This window comes from Ascaphus truei, chromosome 8 (assembly GCF_040206685.1).
Source record: "Ascaphus truei isolate aAscTru1 chromosome 8, aAscTru1.hap1, whole genome shotgun sequence".
In the NCBI taxonomy this organism is placed as follows: Eukaryota; Metazoa; Chordata; class Amphibia; order Anura; family Ascaphidae; genus Ascaphus; species Ascaphus truei.
This window is the reverse complement of record NC_134490.1, coordinates 26,238,065-26,254,790: the sequence shown is the minus strand read 5'-3', so window position 1 is coordinate 26,254,790 and position 16,726 is coordinate 26,238,065. Positions and strand designations below refer to the sequence as shown.

Below are 16,726 nucleotides of genomic sequence, written 5' to 3'. Positions count from 1 at the left end.
AAAAACACTTAATTATTACCAACAAGTATTTTACGTGTATATATATATATATATATATATATACATCTATCTATATATATCAAAAAGTGGCAATGTGTGTGCATTTGCATGTCATTTCCCAGAATCCCTTGCTGCAGTGGAAGTGCTGTGTGCTGGGTGATAATGGGGAAAGGCGGGGTTGCAGACCTGCCTAAGACATGCAGATGAGCATACAGTTGTATTTACATTTGCATATTTGCTTTGCTGTGGAGGGTTTTTGTCACTTTTTTACTCACCATAACTTAACTCAGTATTATATATATATATATATATATATATATATATCTAGATATCTAGATATATATCTATATATTACTATCTATATCTATATAATACTATCTATATCACTGTGGGGTCAGGGTTTCTCTCCATCCATACTGTCGTCTTAATTATTTATGATATATTTCAACTATAACACAATATCAGTGCATACAGAATTTTAAATAAAGTTAAGTAGTATTAACTGTTAATGGGGTAAGAGGTTAGATAAAGATTGTAAAAACCTTAAAGAGCATTTGGTGACCATGGAAACACAAAACATTTCAAACTATGTAAAAACACGTAAACGTCTGCTCTTACCTTTTTTTTAAAAGGTGTCAATCATTTACATTTAAACTAGTAAACATGCGGCTGCCATTAATTAAATTTGGTCATGTGAGGGACTTCTACTTAAACACATTTTATACAGGTGAGAGGTGACCAACATCTACATTTCACTTATTCAACATTTTGTTGCCATTAGTTCAACTACCTAGTAAATCTAAAACTATATATATATATACTGTATATAGCAAATGGAAATATTACTGTATGCTCATTTGCATGTCTTAGGTCTGTAACCCTGCCTTTCACCATTATCAACCAGCACACAGCACATTATATATATATATATATATATATATATATATATATATATAAAAAAATAAATAGATGATACCGTTCTGTGGCTAACGAAATGCTTTTATTTGTGCGAGCTTTCGAGATACACTGATCTCTTCTTCCGGCGATGTTACAATGAATCAAGCAAGCAAAAGGTATACTTAAAAACAGTGTCTCTTGGAATGTTATCTGTACTAGTCCTTCCCCCGGTGTGGATGTGTTATACATAAAACACATGTAAACACATAAAACACATCCACACCGGGGGAAGGACTAGCACAGATAACATTCCAAGAGACACTGTTTTTAAGTATACCTTTTGCTTGCTTCATTCATTGTAACATCGCCGGTTAATGGTTATTGAGGCAAAAAGTGACACTGTGTGCTCATTTGCATGTCATTTCCCAGAATCCCTTGCTGCAGTGGAAGTGCTGTATGCTGGGTGATAATGGGGAAAGGCGGGGTTGCAGACCTGCCTAAGGCCCGGGCCATAGAGGGGGGGGAGCCGTGCTGAGGCGAGCGGACGCTGAGGCTCGCCTGCAGAAGCTGGGCGATTTCATGCCCATTCAGGCGAGCCAGCGTCCGCGATCGGAGGTGGGGGGAGACTGTAGGGAGGCGGGGCAGTGACGTTGACGCAGCCCCACTCATTGGAGGGTTTCAGCCGACAGCGCGCTGAAAAACAGCTTGGCGCTCGGCTGAAAACCTCCAACTCCTCCGCATGCCTGCGGAGGCTCGCGTGAGCCCCCTCTCAAGGCATCCTCATTGAGGATGCAGGGGCTCAGCGCGGAGCGTCCGCACGCCTCAGCACGGCCTGTCCATCTATGGACACGGCCTAAGACATGCAGATGAGCATACAGTTATATTTGCATATATATATATATATATATATATATATATATATATATATATATATATATATATATATATAGACCATACGATACCGGTTGCAACACGACATCAAGGGACAGCACGCAGGTAAGTAAATCAAAAATGTTCTATATTTGATAGAAGACACAAAAACCGACGTTTCGGTCCCCCAGTGGGACCTTTCTCAAGGTGGCTTGAGAAAGGTCCCACTGGGGGACCGAAACGTCGGTTTTTGTGTCTTCTATCAAATATAGAACATTTTTGATTTACTTACCTGCGTGCTGTCCCTTGATGTCGTGTTGCAACCGGTATCGTATGGTCTGTTATTGCTTTATGGGATAAGCACCAAAACTTATTTACTTGCATATGGTGTGCCGGCTGTGCATTGGATTCTATATATATATATATATATATATATATATATATATATATATATATATATATATATATTTCAAAAATACCAGCGATCCTTAGTAAAATGCTTACTCAAAATGTAGAAAATTGGCCTCTTTAAAACTAATCTAATCATGTAAAGATATACAGGCATACCCCGCATTAACATGCGCAATGGGACCGGAGCATGCATGTAAAGCGAAAATGTACTTAAAGTGAAGCACTACCTTTTCCCCACTTATTGATGCATGTACTGTACTGCAATCGTCATATACGTGCATAACTGATGTAAATAACGCGTGTGTAACAGGCTTTTACTCCTGCTGTGTCTGTAAGCCTCCCAACATACCACTTAGATTGTAAGCTCTTTGGGGCAAGGTTTCCCTTTGCCCTATGTTGTCATTTACCTGTTGCATTTATCCCCGTTGTCTGTAACTTATTTACCTTGTCATTTTGTAAAGTGCTGCATGCACCCTTGGCGCTATATAAATACAATGATTTATAGATGCCACCCTTTAAACAGTCGCTGCTATTAGTACACTTTGGTTTTTGGTTCTAGGAGGGAGGATTGCCCCTTTAAGAGAGAGGTGGTATTGCTGCTTTAAGATCAGCTGAGCCTAATGGGAGTTTATTAGAGGCCTGTCCTGGGGAACTCATGTTTCTTACAAATAATCAAGCGCTTGGTGTTGGGCTGGTGGCAGAGGCCGGATGAGAGCTGGAAACATTCCTAATGTATAGTAAGGATTTTATGTGATGTTTTTCACCGATCACATGTTGGAATGCACCGGTCGCATGGATCTGTGTATACGGTGTTTATTCATGTGTTTTGACACATGGCGATTTGCAAAGTCGCATTTCTTTTGGTTTGCGGATGGATCAGATGCCATTAATATTACAAATATCTGATGGCGATTGGAAGAAGGGGGGTGGGGGAACTTTTAAGTTTTCAGGCCTCTCTGACCTCAAAGGGGTTAAGCAGGAGAAATAGCAATTGCTTTAGTTACTGATGTGAACGCGAGGCAAACAATAACTGCTGTTTACACAATATGTATTTTTAAATGTTTTTCAAAATCATTTTTACTGATCATAATCTAAATTATAAACATTTGGCGAGATGTGTGTACGGCAAAAATAAATGCGGTTAATGTTTAAAGGCCGTAGTTTTGTATGGGGCTGACAGTGTCTCAGTGCTAATGTTGCAATCCAGTTTGAATCCCAGTGTAAGTTTCTTGTGACCTTGGACAAGTACTTTATCTCCCTATGTGTCGGACATTAAAATGTAATTGTAAGCTCTTAAGGATAATCTGCTCACATGATCAGTGTGTGTGTGTGTGTGTGTGTGTGTGTGTGTGTGTATATATATTGGGGTTTCTTGAGCTTGCTGGGATTGTGTATATATGTATCTATTGCTCACACACGTTATTTGTCATTGATGGGGATAACCTCTTTAAAACGGGGCATTGATACCATTCAATATGAAAAATGTTAAAATATACCGCTGCACTCTTAAGCAGCAAAAAAAATAAATTAGAAGAGTTAAAGTTTTATATAAAGTTTAAATCTAGACACTTGGTAGATCTATGCTTCAAGCAAAAAAAGTAGCAATTGTTTGTTTTATTTGCAGCTACATCAGATTTAATAGTGATTTAACCTTAAGGCTGAAGCACCAGAGGGCTATCTAATGAGTGTTTGGGTTCCAGGCATGCAAATGCAGTTTCTCTGGCTTTATGGACTCGCTTTGACAATCTGGATGTAAAAGACATTGTGCAAACTATCCAGGGTTTGCGTCTCTACCTATGATTTGGACCCAGTACCAACACGCCTTCTCTTAGGTTGTGTTGATATAACCGGCCCTGTGTTTGCCAAAATAGTCCTGGGCTCTTTGCAGATGGGAATCTTTTCCAGAACCGCTGAAGGAAGCAGTCATCAGACCTCTTCTTAAAAAAATAACTCCTTAATTACGGGCCTGTATCATACCTCCCTTTTCCAGGGAAGGTTATTGAGAAAGTGGTGGCAACGTAACTATAAACCTGTCTATCAACCCATGATATTTATGACCCATTCCAGTGACGATTCAGAAGACTGCATAGTACTAAAGTCGCTCTCTTAAAGTATACTAACAGCAGTGACATGTTTAAGGGGTGACATCTATGTATCATTTTGTTTATATAGCGCCAAAAGTGTACTCAGCGCGTCACAAAGAATACAGTACAGGGAATTATAATAATACAAGTGCAGCAAAATCAGACAATAGGAAAGGAAATCCCTGCCCCGACGAGCTTACAATCTAAGAGGTTTGATGGGGAACCTAGACAGCAGGTGAGGGAGGGAGTGTGGCAAACAGCCAACAGGTCTTTGCAGCCATTCTAACATATCGTATACAATGGTTTAACTTTAACTGAATTGAGGTCATTAGTTAAGAGCTCGAATGGTCTCTCTTGGCCCAAGTTCAAAGTGGGAGTTGGTGTCTCCCCCTCCCACTAGTTCGTCTAATTTATGTCCCACTTATCTTACGCCTGAGTGTTTTCACTCCGGACATCCAGACCTATAAGTCTTCATTTAGGTAGGCCTTTCTTCAGGATGTTTTGGACTTTTTTGTGGGCCTACCTTGGTCCAGTTCGGCTTGTCTGTCGCTCTGTGGCCTCGGTCGTAGCCCCAGTCGCTACAGGAAGCGGAGTGCCTCTCTCGTGTCTTTGATTATGATTTGGGTTCCCTCTTTCACAACGATGAGGCAGAAGGGAAAGACCCTTCAATACTTAATGCCAGTGTTGCGGAGGATCTCGGTGATTCTTTTTAAGTTTCTCGCTGCCAGATCGGTAAACAGCTGCAGCTTTATTAAGTCGAACTCAATAGTCTCCCAGTTTCTGGCTGCTGTCCTGATGGGTTCCTTCGATCTGTAATAATGGAGACGTAGAATTATGTCCCTCGGTCTAGCCTGGTTGGGAGTCCTAGGCCTCGGATCTGTCCTTTAGCAGTTGAGTCCATGTCCGGGCATAGATGGGTGAACAGCTGCTCCGAAAAGTTGGCGACATTATCGACCTCTTCAGGTATGCCCCTTACGATGTTCCTACGGGAATGGTTGTCTTGGTCCTCATGGGTCACTGTTTGACCTCGATCTGATATTTCATGGTGGCCATTTCTTGTACCATAGTCCTGAACATCTCCAAGCTCTGACTCTGGACTTGGGTGTGGCGGGGAAGAGGTTAACTGGGCTTGTAATAAAGTTCAGGCCCACTTGGTTAACCCTGACCCGTGTGTTAGGGTCTTAGAGTGTCAGCTCTGTGACCCAGATGTCAAAAATGTATTACTGCAACTGTATAATGATTTTGCGTCATTAAAGAATGATGTGATTTTATTTCCTCTCCGGGGATGCTGGGATCGGGAGATTTCTAGGCTGTAAGTTTAAGGGTTGGTTTGGCGGAGAAAGTCTTTGCAGAATGCGACTATGTAGCGGGGTTCCGGGTTATGGGATACCCCAAAAGTTGTATACGGAGATTGAGTGATATCCTCTGATACTGCTAAGCGCATTACTCCGCCAACCTTGTACCCTGAAAACGCTCTTACGACTCACTTCTAGAGTCCCTGCTGCAGCATCTTACAGACAAGGTAAATGGATATGAAGGGGTTAAAAGATATCTGCAGGTATACACAGAGTCCTTAGTATAGCATGGGACTCCCCAGTATAGCAGAGGTACCCCCATACTGTACATGTCCAGGTATCCTGAGCCTAGAGTAGGGGTTCAGGAAGATGCTCACGCTAAGGTTATGAAGCTGAGCAGATTTGCAGTGTTTAAAAGTATGTTTCTAATGTGTGCCAGGAATGAGGCTAGTGATTTGTAGAGGATATACACTCACTCCATGCATGACACCAGAATAGGAACTCTCAACTTTTTGCATGCAGCAGTCAGGACACCACATCTTTTATTAAACGGGAATAGTTTAATATGTATAGATATTGCTGACCTGTATATGAGCTGAGGGCTTTCTAAGTTATAGACTCTGGAAGGCACAGATGGTTACCAAACTCGGCTCCGGTGTGTCTGTCCAGGGGCCATACTTGAAAGGGCTCAGAGATGCCTAGGTGTGAGGCCATATGGGCCCTGCCATTATTATAGAGCAGCCATATCCTGGCATGAAACAAGGCAACCTAACACCCTTTGCTAAACAGCCAGCCGCTGTGGAGCCTCGCACCGTGGGGGGGGGGGGGCGAAGGGGGGGCGGGCGAGCGAAGGGGGGGCGGGCGAGCGAAGGGGGGGGGGGGGCGAAGGGGGGGCGGGCGAGCGAAGGGGGGGCGGGCGAGCGAAGGGGGGGGGGCGAAGGGGGGGCGGGCGAAGGGGGGGGGGCGAAGGGGGGGGGGGGCGAAGGGGGGGGGGGCGAAGGGGGGGGGGGCGAAGGGGGGGCGAAGGGGGGGGGGGCGAAGGGGGGGCGAAGGGGGGGGGGGCAAAGGGGGGGGGGGCGAAGGGGGGGGCGAAGGGGGGGCGAAGGGGGGGGGGGGCGAAGGGGGGGCGAAGGGGGGGGGGGGCGAAGGGGGGGGGGGGGGGCGAAGGGGGGGCGAAGGGGGGGGGGGCGAAGGGGGGGCGAAGGGGGGGGGGCAGGGGGGGGGGGCGCGAAGGGGGGGGGGGGCGAAGGGGGGGGGGGCGAAGGGGGGGGGCGAAGGGGGGGGGGGGCGAAGGGGGGGCGAAGGGGGGGGGGGGCGAAGGGGGGGCGAAGGGGGGGGGGGGCGAAGGGGGGGCGAAGGGGGGGGGGGGCGAAGGGGGGGCGAAGGGGGGGGGGCGAAGGGGGGGGCGAAGGGGGGGCGAAGGGGGGGGGGGCGAAGGGGGGGGGGGCGAAGGGGGGGGGGGGCGAAGGGGGGGGGGGGCGAAGGGGGGGGGGGGCGAAGGGGGGGGGGGGCGAAGGGGGGGGGGGGGCGAAGGGGGGGGGGGGCGAAGGGGGGGGGGGCGAAGGGGGGGGGGGGGCGAAGGGGGGGGGGGGCGAAGGGGGGGCGAAGGGGGGGGGGGCGAAGGAAGGGGGGGCGAAGGGGGGGGGGGGCGAAGGGGGGGCGAAGGGGGGGGGGGCGAAGGGGGGGGCGAAGGGGGGGCGAAGGGGGGGCGAAGGGGGGGCGAAGGGGGGGCGAAGGGGGGGGGGGCGAAGGGGGGGCGAAGGGGGGGCGAAGGGGGGGGGGGCGAAGGGGGGGCGAAGGGGGGGGGGGGCGAAGGGGGGGCGAAGGGGGGGGGGGGCGAAGGGGGGGCGAAGGGGGGGGGGGGGGGGCGGGGGGGGGCGGGGGGGGGGGGCGAAGGGGGGGCGAAGGGGGGGGCGAAGGGGGGCGGGGGGGGGGGGGCGAAGGGGGGGCGGGGGGGGGGCGGGGGGGGGGGGCGAAGGGGGGCGAAGGGGGGGCGGGGGGGGGGTGGCGAAGGGGGGGCGGGGGGGGGGGCGGGGGGGGGGGGCGAAGGGGGGCGAAGGGGGGGCGGGGGGGGGGGGGGGGCGAAGGGGGGGCGGGGGGGGGCGAAGGGGGGGCGGGGGGGGGGGGGCGAAGGGGGGGCGGGGGGGGCGAAGGGGGGGCGGGGGGGCGGGGGGCGGGGGGGGGGGCGAAGGGGGGGGCGGGGGGGGGGGCGAAGGGGGGGCGAAGGGGGGGCGAAGGGGGGGGCGGCGAAGGGGGGGGGGGCGAAGGGGGGGGCGAAGGGGGGGGGGGGGCGAAGGGGGGGCGGGGGGGGGGGGGGGCGAAGGGGGGGGGGGGGCGAAGGGGGGGGCGGGGGGGGGGGGGGGGCGAAGGGGGGGGGGGGGGGGGGCGAAGGGGGGCGGGCGGGGGGGGGGGGGGGCGAAGGGGGGGGGGGGCGAAGGGGCGGGGCAGAGGGGGCTATTTCACCTGCCCGGGGAAAAGGCTCAGGGGTGGGAAACCCTGTATGAGTGTTTTTGATTGGTTGCTAAGGTATTTTGATTGGGCTGCAGGTTTTCTGGGACCTGGACACCAGAGGTTTGAAAAGCCCTGACACAGGTCAGATTCTTGAGTTCCATCTAAGAGTTTCATCAGTTCCATCTTGTGTGATTCACCTGAGATTCAGTCCCATTGGAGAAGTGGCCTGGAATATTTTGCTGTGCGTTTGCAATTAGGAAAGATTAGTTGTGTTATCCCAGTTTTCCAAAGTAAGTGTCTTTTTACTGTATTTTTGTGTAACATAGTTGTGTGCGTTCATTAGGTGAATAAACGCAATTTATTTTTTATCTCTCTGCTTGCTCAATCAATGATCCACGTAATTAAAAGTTGTAATAAGCTGGTCTTACCGTGACATTGGGTCAGTTGTCCACCACAGACAGATCAACTCTAAGGCTACGCTTATAGTGCCAGCGACGGTCGCTGGAAAATCAAATAGAGATGACTTCCAGCGATCGAGACCAATCCGTCGCGTCGCGCTTACTAGAAGCGCACGCGACGGCAGCAATGCATTTGTTTTGCCGTGACGTCGCAGGCACTATGTGCAGCCTGGGCTACGATTTATACCAGATGCTGCTGAGTGGCAGCGCAATTCGGTGACGTCATCCTCATGCTGCCGCAAAGAGGCATCTGAACAAGGCGAGGAGACAGGGAGGCGTGGCCGTGAGCGGTTCGCCCTCATTGGCTGACCCGCTCATGTGACGCGGCTGTCACATACCAAAAACAAATTCTCATGTCTCCTCTCCAGTCTGCTGCCCTGCAGTTCCAGGCGGCGCACACATCGCGTGAGTTATGTTTACTTGAATTGAATTTCAGCAATTATGTTTTTGAGACGAGCCGGCGTTTTTGGTATAATCACGGCCTTGGGTCTTTAACTGCATTTTTTAATTTTCAGCTGGAAGGCCATCTTCCGCTTTTATCTATCTATCTATCTATCTATCTATCTATCTATCTATCTATCTATCTATCTATCTATCTATCTATCTATCTATCTATCGATCATCAATATCTATCTTAGTGGAGTTTGGAGGGCCAGGCTCTTCCTTGGGTTCAGACTCCCACTCGCCATCTTGGCGCTTCTCTCTACAGTCCCCGGCCGTTTTATAAAAAAAAAAAATAATAAAGTCTGATGAGCCGTCCCAGTGTGGATTGTCTTACTTTTTTGAGGCATAATTTATCCACAGAGTTGTTGGGCACTTGTGGGTTTAAATATGTTGCCAAAATATTGCTGAAACGTTCAGTAAAGTGCAACCCTGTAGAGAAGCCATAAATTTGAGCATCCCCGCTGCGCTGTCGCCCCATTCCCATATTTTTTGGTTAAACCTAAAAACCAGAATCCTTACTTACAGCCAACAAGTAACTGAAATATATAAGCCTCCTTGCCCGGCTCTAAAGGCGTTTACATTGAATTGAACTATATACATGGCAATGCTCAGTCTCTGAAACCTGTTCAGGGAGCTGGGTTCGTGCGGGCTGGGTGTGGATGCTTGAAGATAGAATAAGGATGGGCACCAGGAACTTTTCTAGTACAAACAAGAGCTGTTTTCACACACGTTGATTAATAATGCGCGACATACAAAAAGACAGACTTCACTTCAGACATTTAATTAGTGGCAAATAATAATATGGTTTCTCCGTCCTTCCACTGGTAGCTGGGAAGGTACTTGGCCTTGTTTCCAGTAGTATTGGTTAGGCTGGTAATCTCCTACATGGCGTCATTCATGCCTTTTTCTCAGGTGGCTCCACGTTGGGGCACACACACTACTCTTTGGGATGACTATCCCCTTATTGTGTACAGCAGTGCTGCGCAAACTTTTTGAGCTGCAGCCCCCTTCCCGGGAGCCGCAGCAATCGCACACCCCTTCTCCCAATGGCTCGTGGCAAATGACGTCACGTGACCCGACCGCGTCATTTGACGCGCGTTGCCATGTCGACAAGCCGCCGAAGACCAACTGGCAGGAGGTAAGTGAGTAACAGGCCTCACGCCTCCCCCGGCATTTAATTTAATGCCTGGGGAAGAGCGCAGGACCTCGGTAATCGCCTGCGCCCCCGCCACCCCCCAGAAAATCTCACGCCCCCCCAGTTTGCGCATCGCTGGTGTAAATTTGTCTTTTCAGGCTGCAGTCACATGACGTCAGCGTCACGTGAGCAGGTTCAACCAGTGAGGGCGAACCAGCTTCGTCTCATCACCTCCGATTGCCTCCCCAATATCCTGCAGCCAAGTGCAAGGATCACTGGGGCTGCAGGAGTGTGGTCGGTGGCGCGGGCACTCAGGTACTATAAGCTTAGCCTGAGACCACTACTATAGGAGCTGAAAACATAGGGAACGGCCCTAACTGAAAAGAAGAAAGGAGACGGGACATATATACACTTAAACCTATACACATGACTCACAGGAAAAGCCCTCCAACAGCCACCCTCAGAGAACCTGATTCTAGAACAGGGGTGCACAATCTTTGCCTGCTTCCCTCCCTGCTTGCGCCCCCCCCTTGTCCCCCCTTACCTTGTCTCCGGCTCTCGGCATCTAATGACGCCACTTAGTCACAACGTCACGTGACCCTGCGGCGAAATTTGAAGCTGCGTCGACGAAGACAAGGTAAGTGAAGTTGCAGAGGCCTCACGCGATCCCCCGCCATTAATTTAAATGCCTTGGGGGGGGGGGGGGAAGAGCGCGGGGCCTCTGCAACCGCCGCGTCCCCCCTGAATAATCTTGCGCACCCCTGTTCTAGAACATTCAGGGCAGCCATATATAACCTCCCAGCTCCTTATGATGCCACTGGTCACAAGACATGCTGGGGAGTGGCAATCCCTTCCTCATAGGCATCCTTCACTATATGATGTGGAGGGGGATTAAGCTGAGTGGGCCCACACCATTAACCCATTCAGGCTGTAGTCCCGGGGAGGGGGGAAGCTACAGAAGGATGCTATCTGAGTGGCTGATACTCTGGTAGAGGGTAGACACAGGTCAGATGGTATTTTTCTCCGAAAAGAACAAATGATCTGTGTATTAGTTAACCTCCCCATCTTTTAGTTTTTAGCTCTGTACTATACATGCGCAGATCTTTGTATATAGTCAGTGCTTAGACAGTGCACTGTGTGTGCATCAGTGTGTTAATGGCTGAAGTGGCTTAAAGTAGTTTTGCTATGCCCGATTTATTTATTTTAAAGATCCACATTTATTAAACTTGGGGGCAAAGCTCTTCGGACTCTTACGAAAGAAATAGAAGTCATATTTTAAAAATAAGAAGGGAAGAGGCTTTCTAAAAATGTAAAAAATGACATTATGAAACAAAATGGCGTGTGTGTGCCTGCCTGTGCCCCAGCTCCACTGGTACTTATGGGTTCTTCTGTACTTCTGGGATGAGCGCCTGGGTCTTAGTCGTTGTCTTTAGAAGTGGGAGAACACCATTGGAATCCTACTGTTTTTGTAGCAAGTCATTTTATCTCCGTGTACCTCAGACACCAAAATAAGATTCTAAGCTCTTCAAGGCAGGCACTACGCCTGCAAACTGGTTAACGTATAGTGTTGTGACATTGCCAGAGCTACGCACGGGTTGAAAAGAAGCCGTTTCATCTTCCTGTTCCTTCATTCAAATTTAGATCCAAAAACGGCCAAAGCTACAAAATGAAAATAACAATAGGAGTCCTTTAAAAACTCATTTGCTTAACTATTCTTTAACTTTTTTCCCAACTGTCCTACTGTTCCAAAAAACACATGCAGAGATATTGCGAAAACCCAAACCGATGGTAAACTGCCAGTTATGTTGCAAAACGAACCTCCGGATTAATTTCTGCGCCCAGATTCTGTGTTGGTGGATGTCTGGTGACTAATTAACCCAGGGGTCGGCAATTTTGATTGAGACACCTGTGCTGAAGCAGGGATATCCGTAATGCCTGGTCTGCTGGTGGCCCTTGAGGACTAAAGTTAGCCACCCCTAGCTTATGGCATTGCTTTGTTCTTCATTGCTGGCCCATATGAGGTGGGAGATTAAATGTGTGCCTACTACATTTTGCCCCAAGATGTGACCCCCTCACCACAACCTCAACTGCACGTTTTCTGTCCAGTTATCTAAAAATATGGCAAGATGACCGTATTTTTTTTTTGCTTTGTTTTTCTAGGGAATCATTTGTTTTACCTGCAGTATTTAATATAAAGAGGACTGGTGTCCGTGACTGTGACGATGACTTCAGAAGTAACGATTTCTACCTCAAGAACAAGACTTCCAAAACCAGGATACAAAGACTACTATTGGCTGCGATCTTTTATTGCAGGAGGTAAACCTTTCCCTTTAACTTTAACTTGATTAAGCAGCAATTCCTCCTCCTTCCTTTTTATTTGTGTAGCCCATGTCTCCCCCCCTCCCCCCCTCCCCCCCACCCCTACCCTGGGAGATTACACTGCTGCTGCATGGAGTGTGGTGGTGCATACCTGCTGGCTCACAGTAGATCTGAGTCCCGCATGTTGGTTGGGGATGTCAGAACAGGCTTCTGGGGCATAAACTGAATCGTACTCACGGTGACAGCACCTCCATCTCTTGCAGTCCCCTGGGGTGAGGGGAGAAATCCCTGCCGGAGAACTTCTTTACTCTTCTCCCTTATAGATTTCAGTCTCAGGCAAGAAGGTATGGTAAAGATAAACACTGGAACACTTTATTGCACTCTTCAATAGTATAGCAGATAACACAGCAACAGAGCTTAGGGCCTTCACCCTCATGATGTCCCTGGACGTTGCACTCCTGGCCTAGGGCACCAGATGCAGTCCTAGCTCTTCCCTTACTCCCTGGTGGAGTCCTGCACAATTGTTATGGGTAGACCAGCCTCTCTCAAGGGTAGAGGCAAACTGACTAAATCAGGAAGTGCAGCTCATTAAGTACAGGCAAAGCAAGAACCAGCCCTGTGCCCCTTATTGGACACAAAGCCGGGTTGCACCGCCTTCTCTGTGACTCACTGAGGCTGCATAGAAGTGGGGAAAACCCATGATTACTCCTGGCCAGCCTTCTTTTACTAGGGCTTACTGCCAGGAGGAGGGCAGACTGGTAGCCCAAAACCAGCCAGGGCTACACTCTCTCCCTCTGGAATCCAATGGTCCCCACTTGGACCTGAATCTGCTGGGTCATCCTGTAGGTGAGTAACCTTCAACAAATACATAAAGACATTAACGGGGCATACAATTAATACCGTCCTATGTACATACAGTTTATTTACCCACCCACCTTGGGATGGTGATAACTACTATAACTGGGATACTCCTAGCATGAAGAATCCTGTATTAATAATCGTGCCTGGGGTCAGGTTTCTTCACTATGCGACCCATATGATCTTCTACCTGAACAAAATAGGATTTGGTTGGGCCATTTTCAGGACGGTACTCTACCTTATCCTTGATCCCTCGGCCTTCACTCCAGACCCTCATCAGGTAACACACCCTCTCCTCAGTCTGATAAGCAGAACTACTATTTCTTAAACGTGAATAGTCTATTACAGCATCTTTGAGCTAGGTTTCTCGGTGCTCCTCAATTTCTACCATAATGGGCTCAGGTACATAAGGATACTCATATCCATGAGACTGTACCTTGCGACTATGGCCCTGTCGGCTCTACTGAGTTTGGTTAACTTCTTACCATGAGCCTTTCCTGGTAAGACCCAGTAAACTGGTTCTTCTGGGGCTATCTCCCCATAAAGTATAGAAGGCCCTTTAGGTATTACAAGACAACTTAATCTCCTTTATTCTCCTGCGGAGTTCCTCAGCTGCTTCCTCAGTGGAGTAGGTTCCCTCATCCCACCAGTGATCTACAGTTTCCCCGTCAAGCAATACAATTCTGGTGCGCTTCATTGGCACAGAGTATCCCTGAAATAAGGGGTCCCACCACTTTCTGATAGTACCTGTGGACCCTGGGGAAGATACTGATCCGTCCTCGGTATCTAACCTAGCTGACACACCTGATGTACCCGACAAACATGATGGCGAACTTTTAGATCTACCCCTAAACACAGTTCTAAATATTGTGGGATTCATGGCTGCTAGTTTACTTGACAAAGGAATTTCCCTATCAGACCCCTCATCTGATGTCGCCCAATCCCACCAGTCCGTGGACAGTTTGGGAGTTTTCTTGGTCGCAATAGTATTTTTACATAGGATGTGTACTGCTGTTGTACGGAATCCATATATTAAGGTGTAGCACAGCTCTAAAAGGGGCAATCCCATGCAGCTGGCCAAAAACCACAACCTTTTTTTTAAAGAATATCAAAATCTAATTGTCTTTCTATAAACGAATGTAACGGTGCTAATATTCAGCAATATGTTTTTATTACAGGTGTTGCGGGTTGCTGTGCAAAAACAACCATTGCGCCATTGGACAGGGTGAAGATTTTGCTGCAAGCTCACAATATCCATTACAGACATTTAGGTAAGTGCATTTCAGGACACTGAGGGGTAGATCCACTGAGCTGTGATACGGATTACTGCACAGTGATCATGTCCGTGGCATTTCTTGCTGGATCATTATGCGACAACCCATGTTGGAGCTTTGGGAATTACCTTGTAAGATCACAATTTGTTATGAAATGGGGCTCCCAGCTGAAATCCAGCAGTAGATGATTGTCCAACTATGCTGCTACAACTATTATTGTCTGTCATGATCGGGGTATGAGGGTTTAATGGGATCTGTGTATATGTTGATCTGCATCCCCCTGCTTCTGCAGAATTATCCCAGGTCTGAGATGTATTTCCCCAGCCGTCTGTGTTATATTACTATGTGTGTATAAATTATGTCGAGAGGGAAAGGGTTAACCATATTGTGTATATGTTGATCTGCATTTCCCCGCTTCAGCAGAATTAATTTCTATGTTATGTATTAACATGGAGAGAGGGGGAAAATGGTATTGTATCCATGACAATGGATAAAGTGAAAAAATTATAACTTTCGTTGTATACATGCTATAACGGTGATATTTGGACACAAGTTAAATCCCACCTATAGCAGGCGGCCCAGGGATTGTTAACCCCTTCTTACCAATAGAAAGTATGATTTACCATGTAATAGTTTATGCCATATTTTTATTCAGAAAGGCAGTATGAGTTACTGTACATGAGTCCTCTGATGTGTTAATGAGGCCACATGCTGATCAAAGGGGCTAGGACTTGAATGTGCAGACCAGGTCTCACAACTAGGTGATAACCATTTCACCTGTCTAAAGTGACACCCTGAGACAAAGCTTCGCTGTTCCAATGTCACGTCAGTCAGACCTGCTGGTGCCAAGGATTTGGGCCCCTGTTTCCTAAGTGGGGCACTGGGGCTACTCAAATATCCACTGCACATGTCTGGAGCGGTCAGGGGAGGGTGATGTCAGCTCTCCCACGTTATGTGGCAATGTTTAATAGGTGTAAGTTAATTCATTGCCAATCGGATGAGGCTAATGTTAAAAACCAGGGTGCCTGCAGCCTTTTTCCTGTGCTTGTTGTGACCTATAACAACTTAGGGCTGGTCCCCGCTTGCTACTGCAGCGCCCGCTGTGGCGGACGCTGCAGTGACGAGAGCCCTTTCCTCAATGGCGAGGGGGGGCCGCAGCGCTGTGGCGCGAGTTGCTCCTGCTCTCAATAGAATTGAGAGCAGGACTCGCTACGGAGTGCTAAGCCATGCCCCTCAGCGGTTCAGCCAATGAGGGCGAACCTGCCGGGTGACGTCATGGCCGCTCCCTCGCCACGCCCCCTCCCAGTCTTTTGGTCTGTAGCTCCCTGCAGACCGGGGAATCGGCTGCACGCGCCGCCAGTCTCGCGGGCGCGCGTGCAGCGGAGGTACTGGGGCCTCAGCTTAAGGAGCTGCTATTCGGCTGAATATCTCCTTGTCCAACCCCAGTTAGTGTAAATATTTCTGTAATGTTATTTGCTTGATGTATTGTCTGTTCTGCTCATAGGAAATAAACTCATTCAGTTTACTATATCCTAGTCTTGTTCAATCTGGCCCAGTTATTCTATGTATTGTCTGTTCTGTCGTGACATTGTCTTAAACTTGTAGTTACTGGACCAAAGTAAGCTAGTGGCTCTAGAGAAATGTTAATTCTCTTCAATGGCATTTGCCTTCTTCCAAGATGGCCTTTAGAGTACTTCCTGCCTATAAACCTACAGGAAGTGACCTCATAGGTCATGGTTACTGATTCGCTCGCTGGCAGTTTCCAGCGTGAAGCCATTTTAATCTCAAAAAATGCTGGATGGTTGGGGATAAATATGTTCTAAATGGCAGTGTTCCCGGTGGTAATATCTGCACTGAGAATCCCTGTAGTACAAACTTAAAGAAGGTATTGAGCACTCTGGAATGTTTAAGGTTGTAATACAAAATATACAATCAGAATATTTTGTGTGTTACTGATAATCTATCATTTTTGTTCTATTATCAGGTGTACTATCCACAGTGTTTGCAGTCCGGCAAAAAGAAGGGTTCCTTGGGTTGTATAGAGGAAATGGGGCCATGATGATCAGGATCTTTCCTTATGGAGCCATACAGTTCATGGCTTTTGACCATTTCAAGAAGGTAGTTTCTCATTTACACTCTCTTTTTTTTGCCAGATCAAGTGCTGAGTACTATTTTGAGATAATTATTTAGACTAGGAAATGATATCCAGTTTTTGAGTTCTCAGCTGGTA

At 48.5% G+C, this 16,726-nt stretch overlaps 1 protein-coding gene across 5 annotated transcripts in view; it reads left to right on the top strand.

Annotated features, from left to right (window-relative positions):
- The window catches only part of SLC25A16 (solute carrier family 25 member 16), a 34,741-nt gene that overhangs the window by 293 nt on the left and 17,722 nt on the right, over positions 1–16,726 (top strand). For 2 of the 5 annotated variants that reach the window (XM_075610894.1, XM_075610893.1), the window contains exons 2-4: positions 12,206–12,361; positions 14,401–14,493; positions 16,481–16,614. In XM_075610894.1, coding sequence (XP_075467009.1) covers positions 12,268–12,361; positions 14,401–14,493; positions 16,481–16,614 — 321 coding nt within the window. In that variant the 5' untranslated portion in view covers positions 12,206–12,267. Of the gene's footprint in view, positions 1–2,775; positions 2,916–12,205; positions 12,362–14,400; positions 14,494–16,232; positions 16,382–16,480; positions 16,615–16,726 lie in introns of those variants that run through there. The other 3 variants (XM_075610891.1, XM_075610892.1, XM_075610895.1) reach the window with 3 other exon arrangements.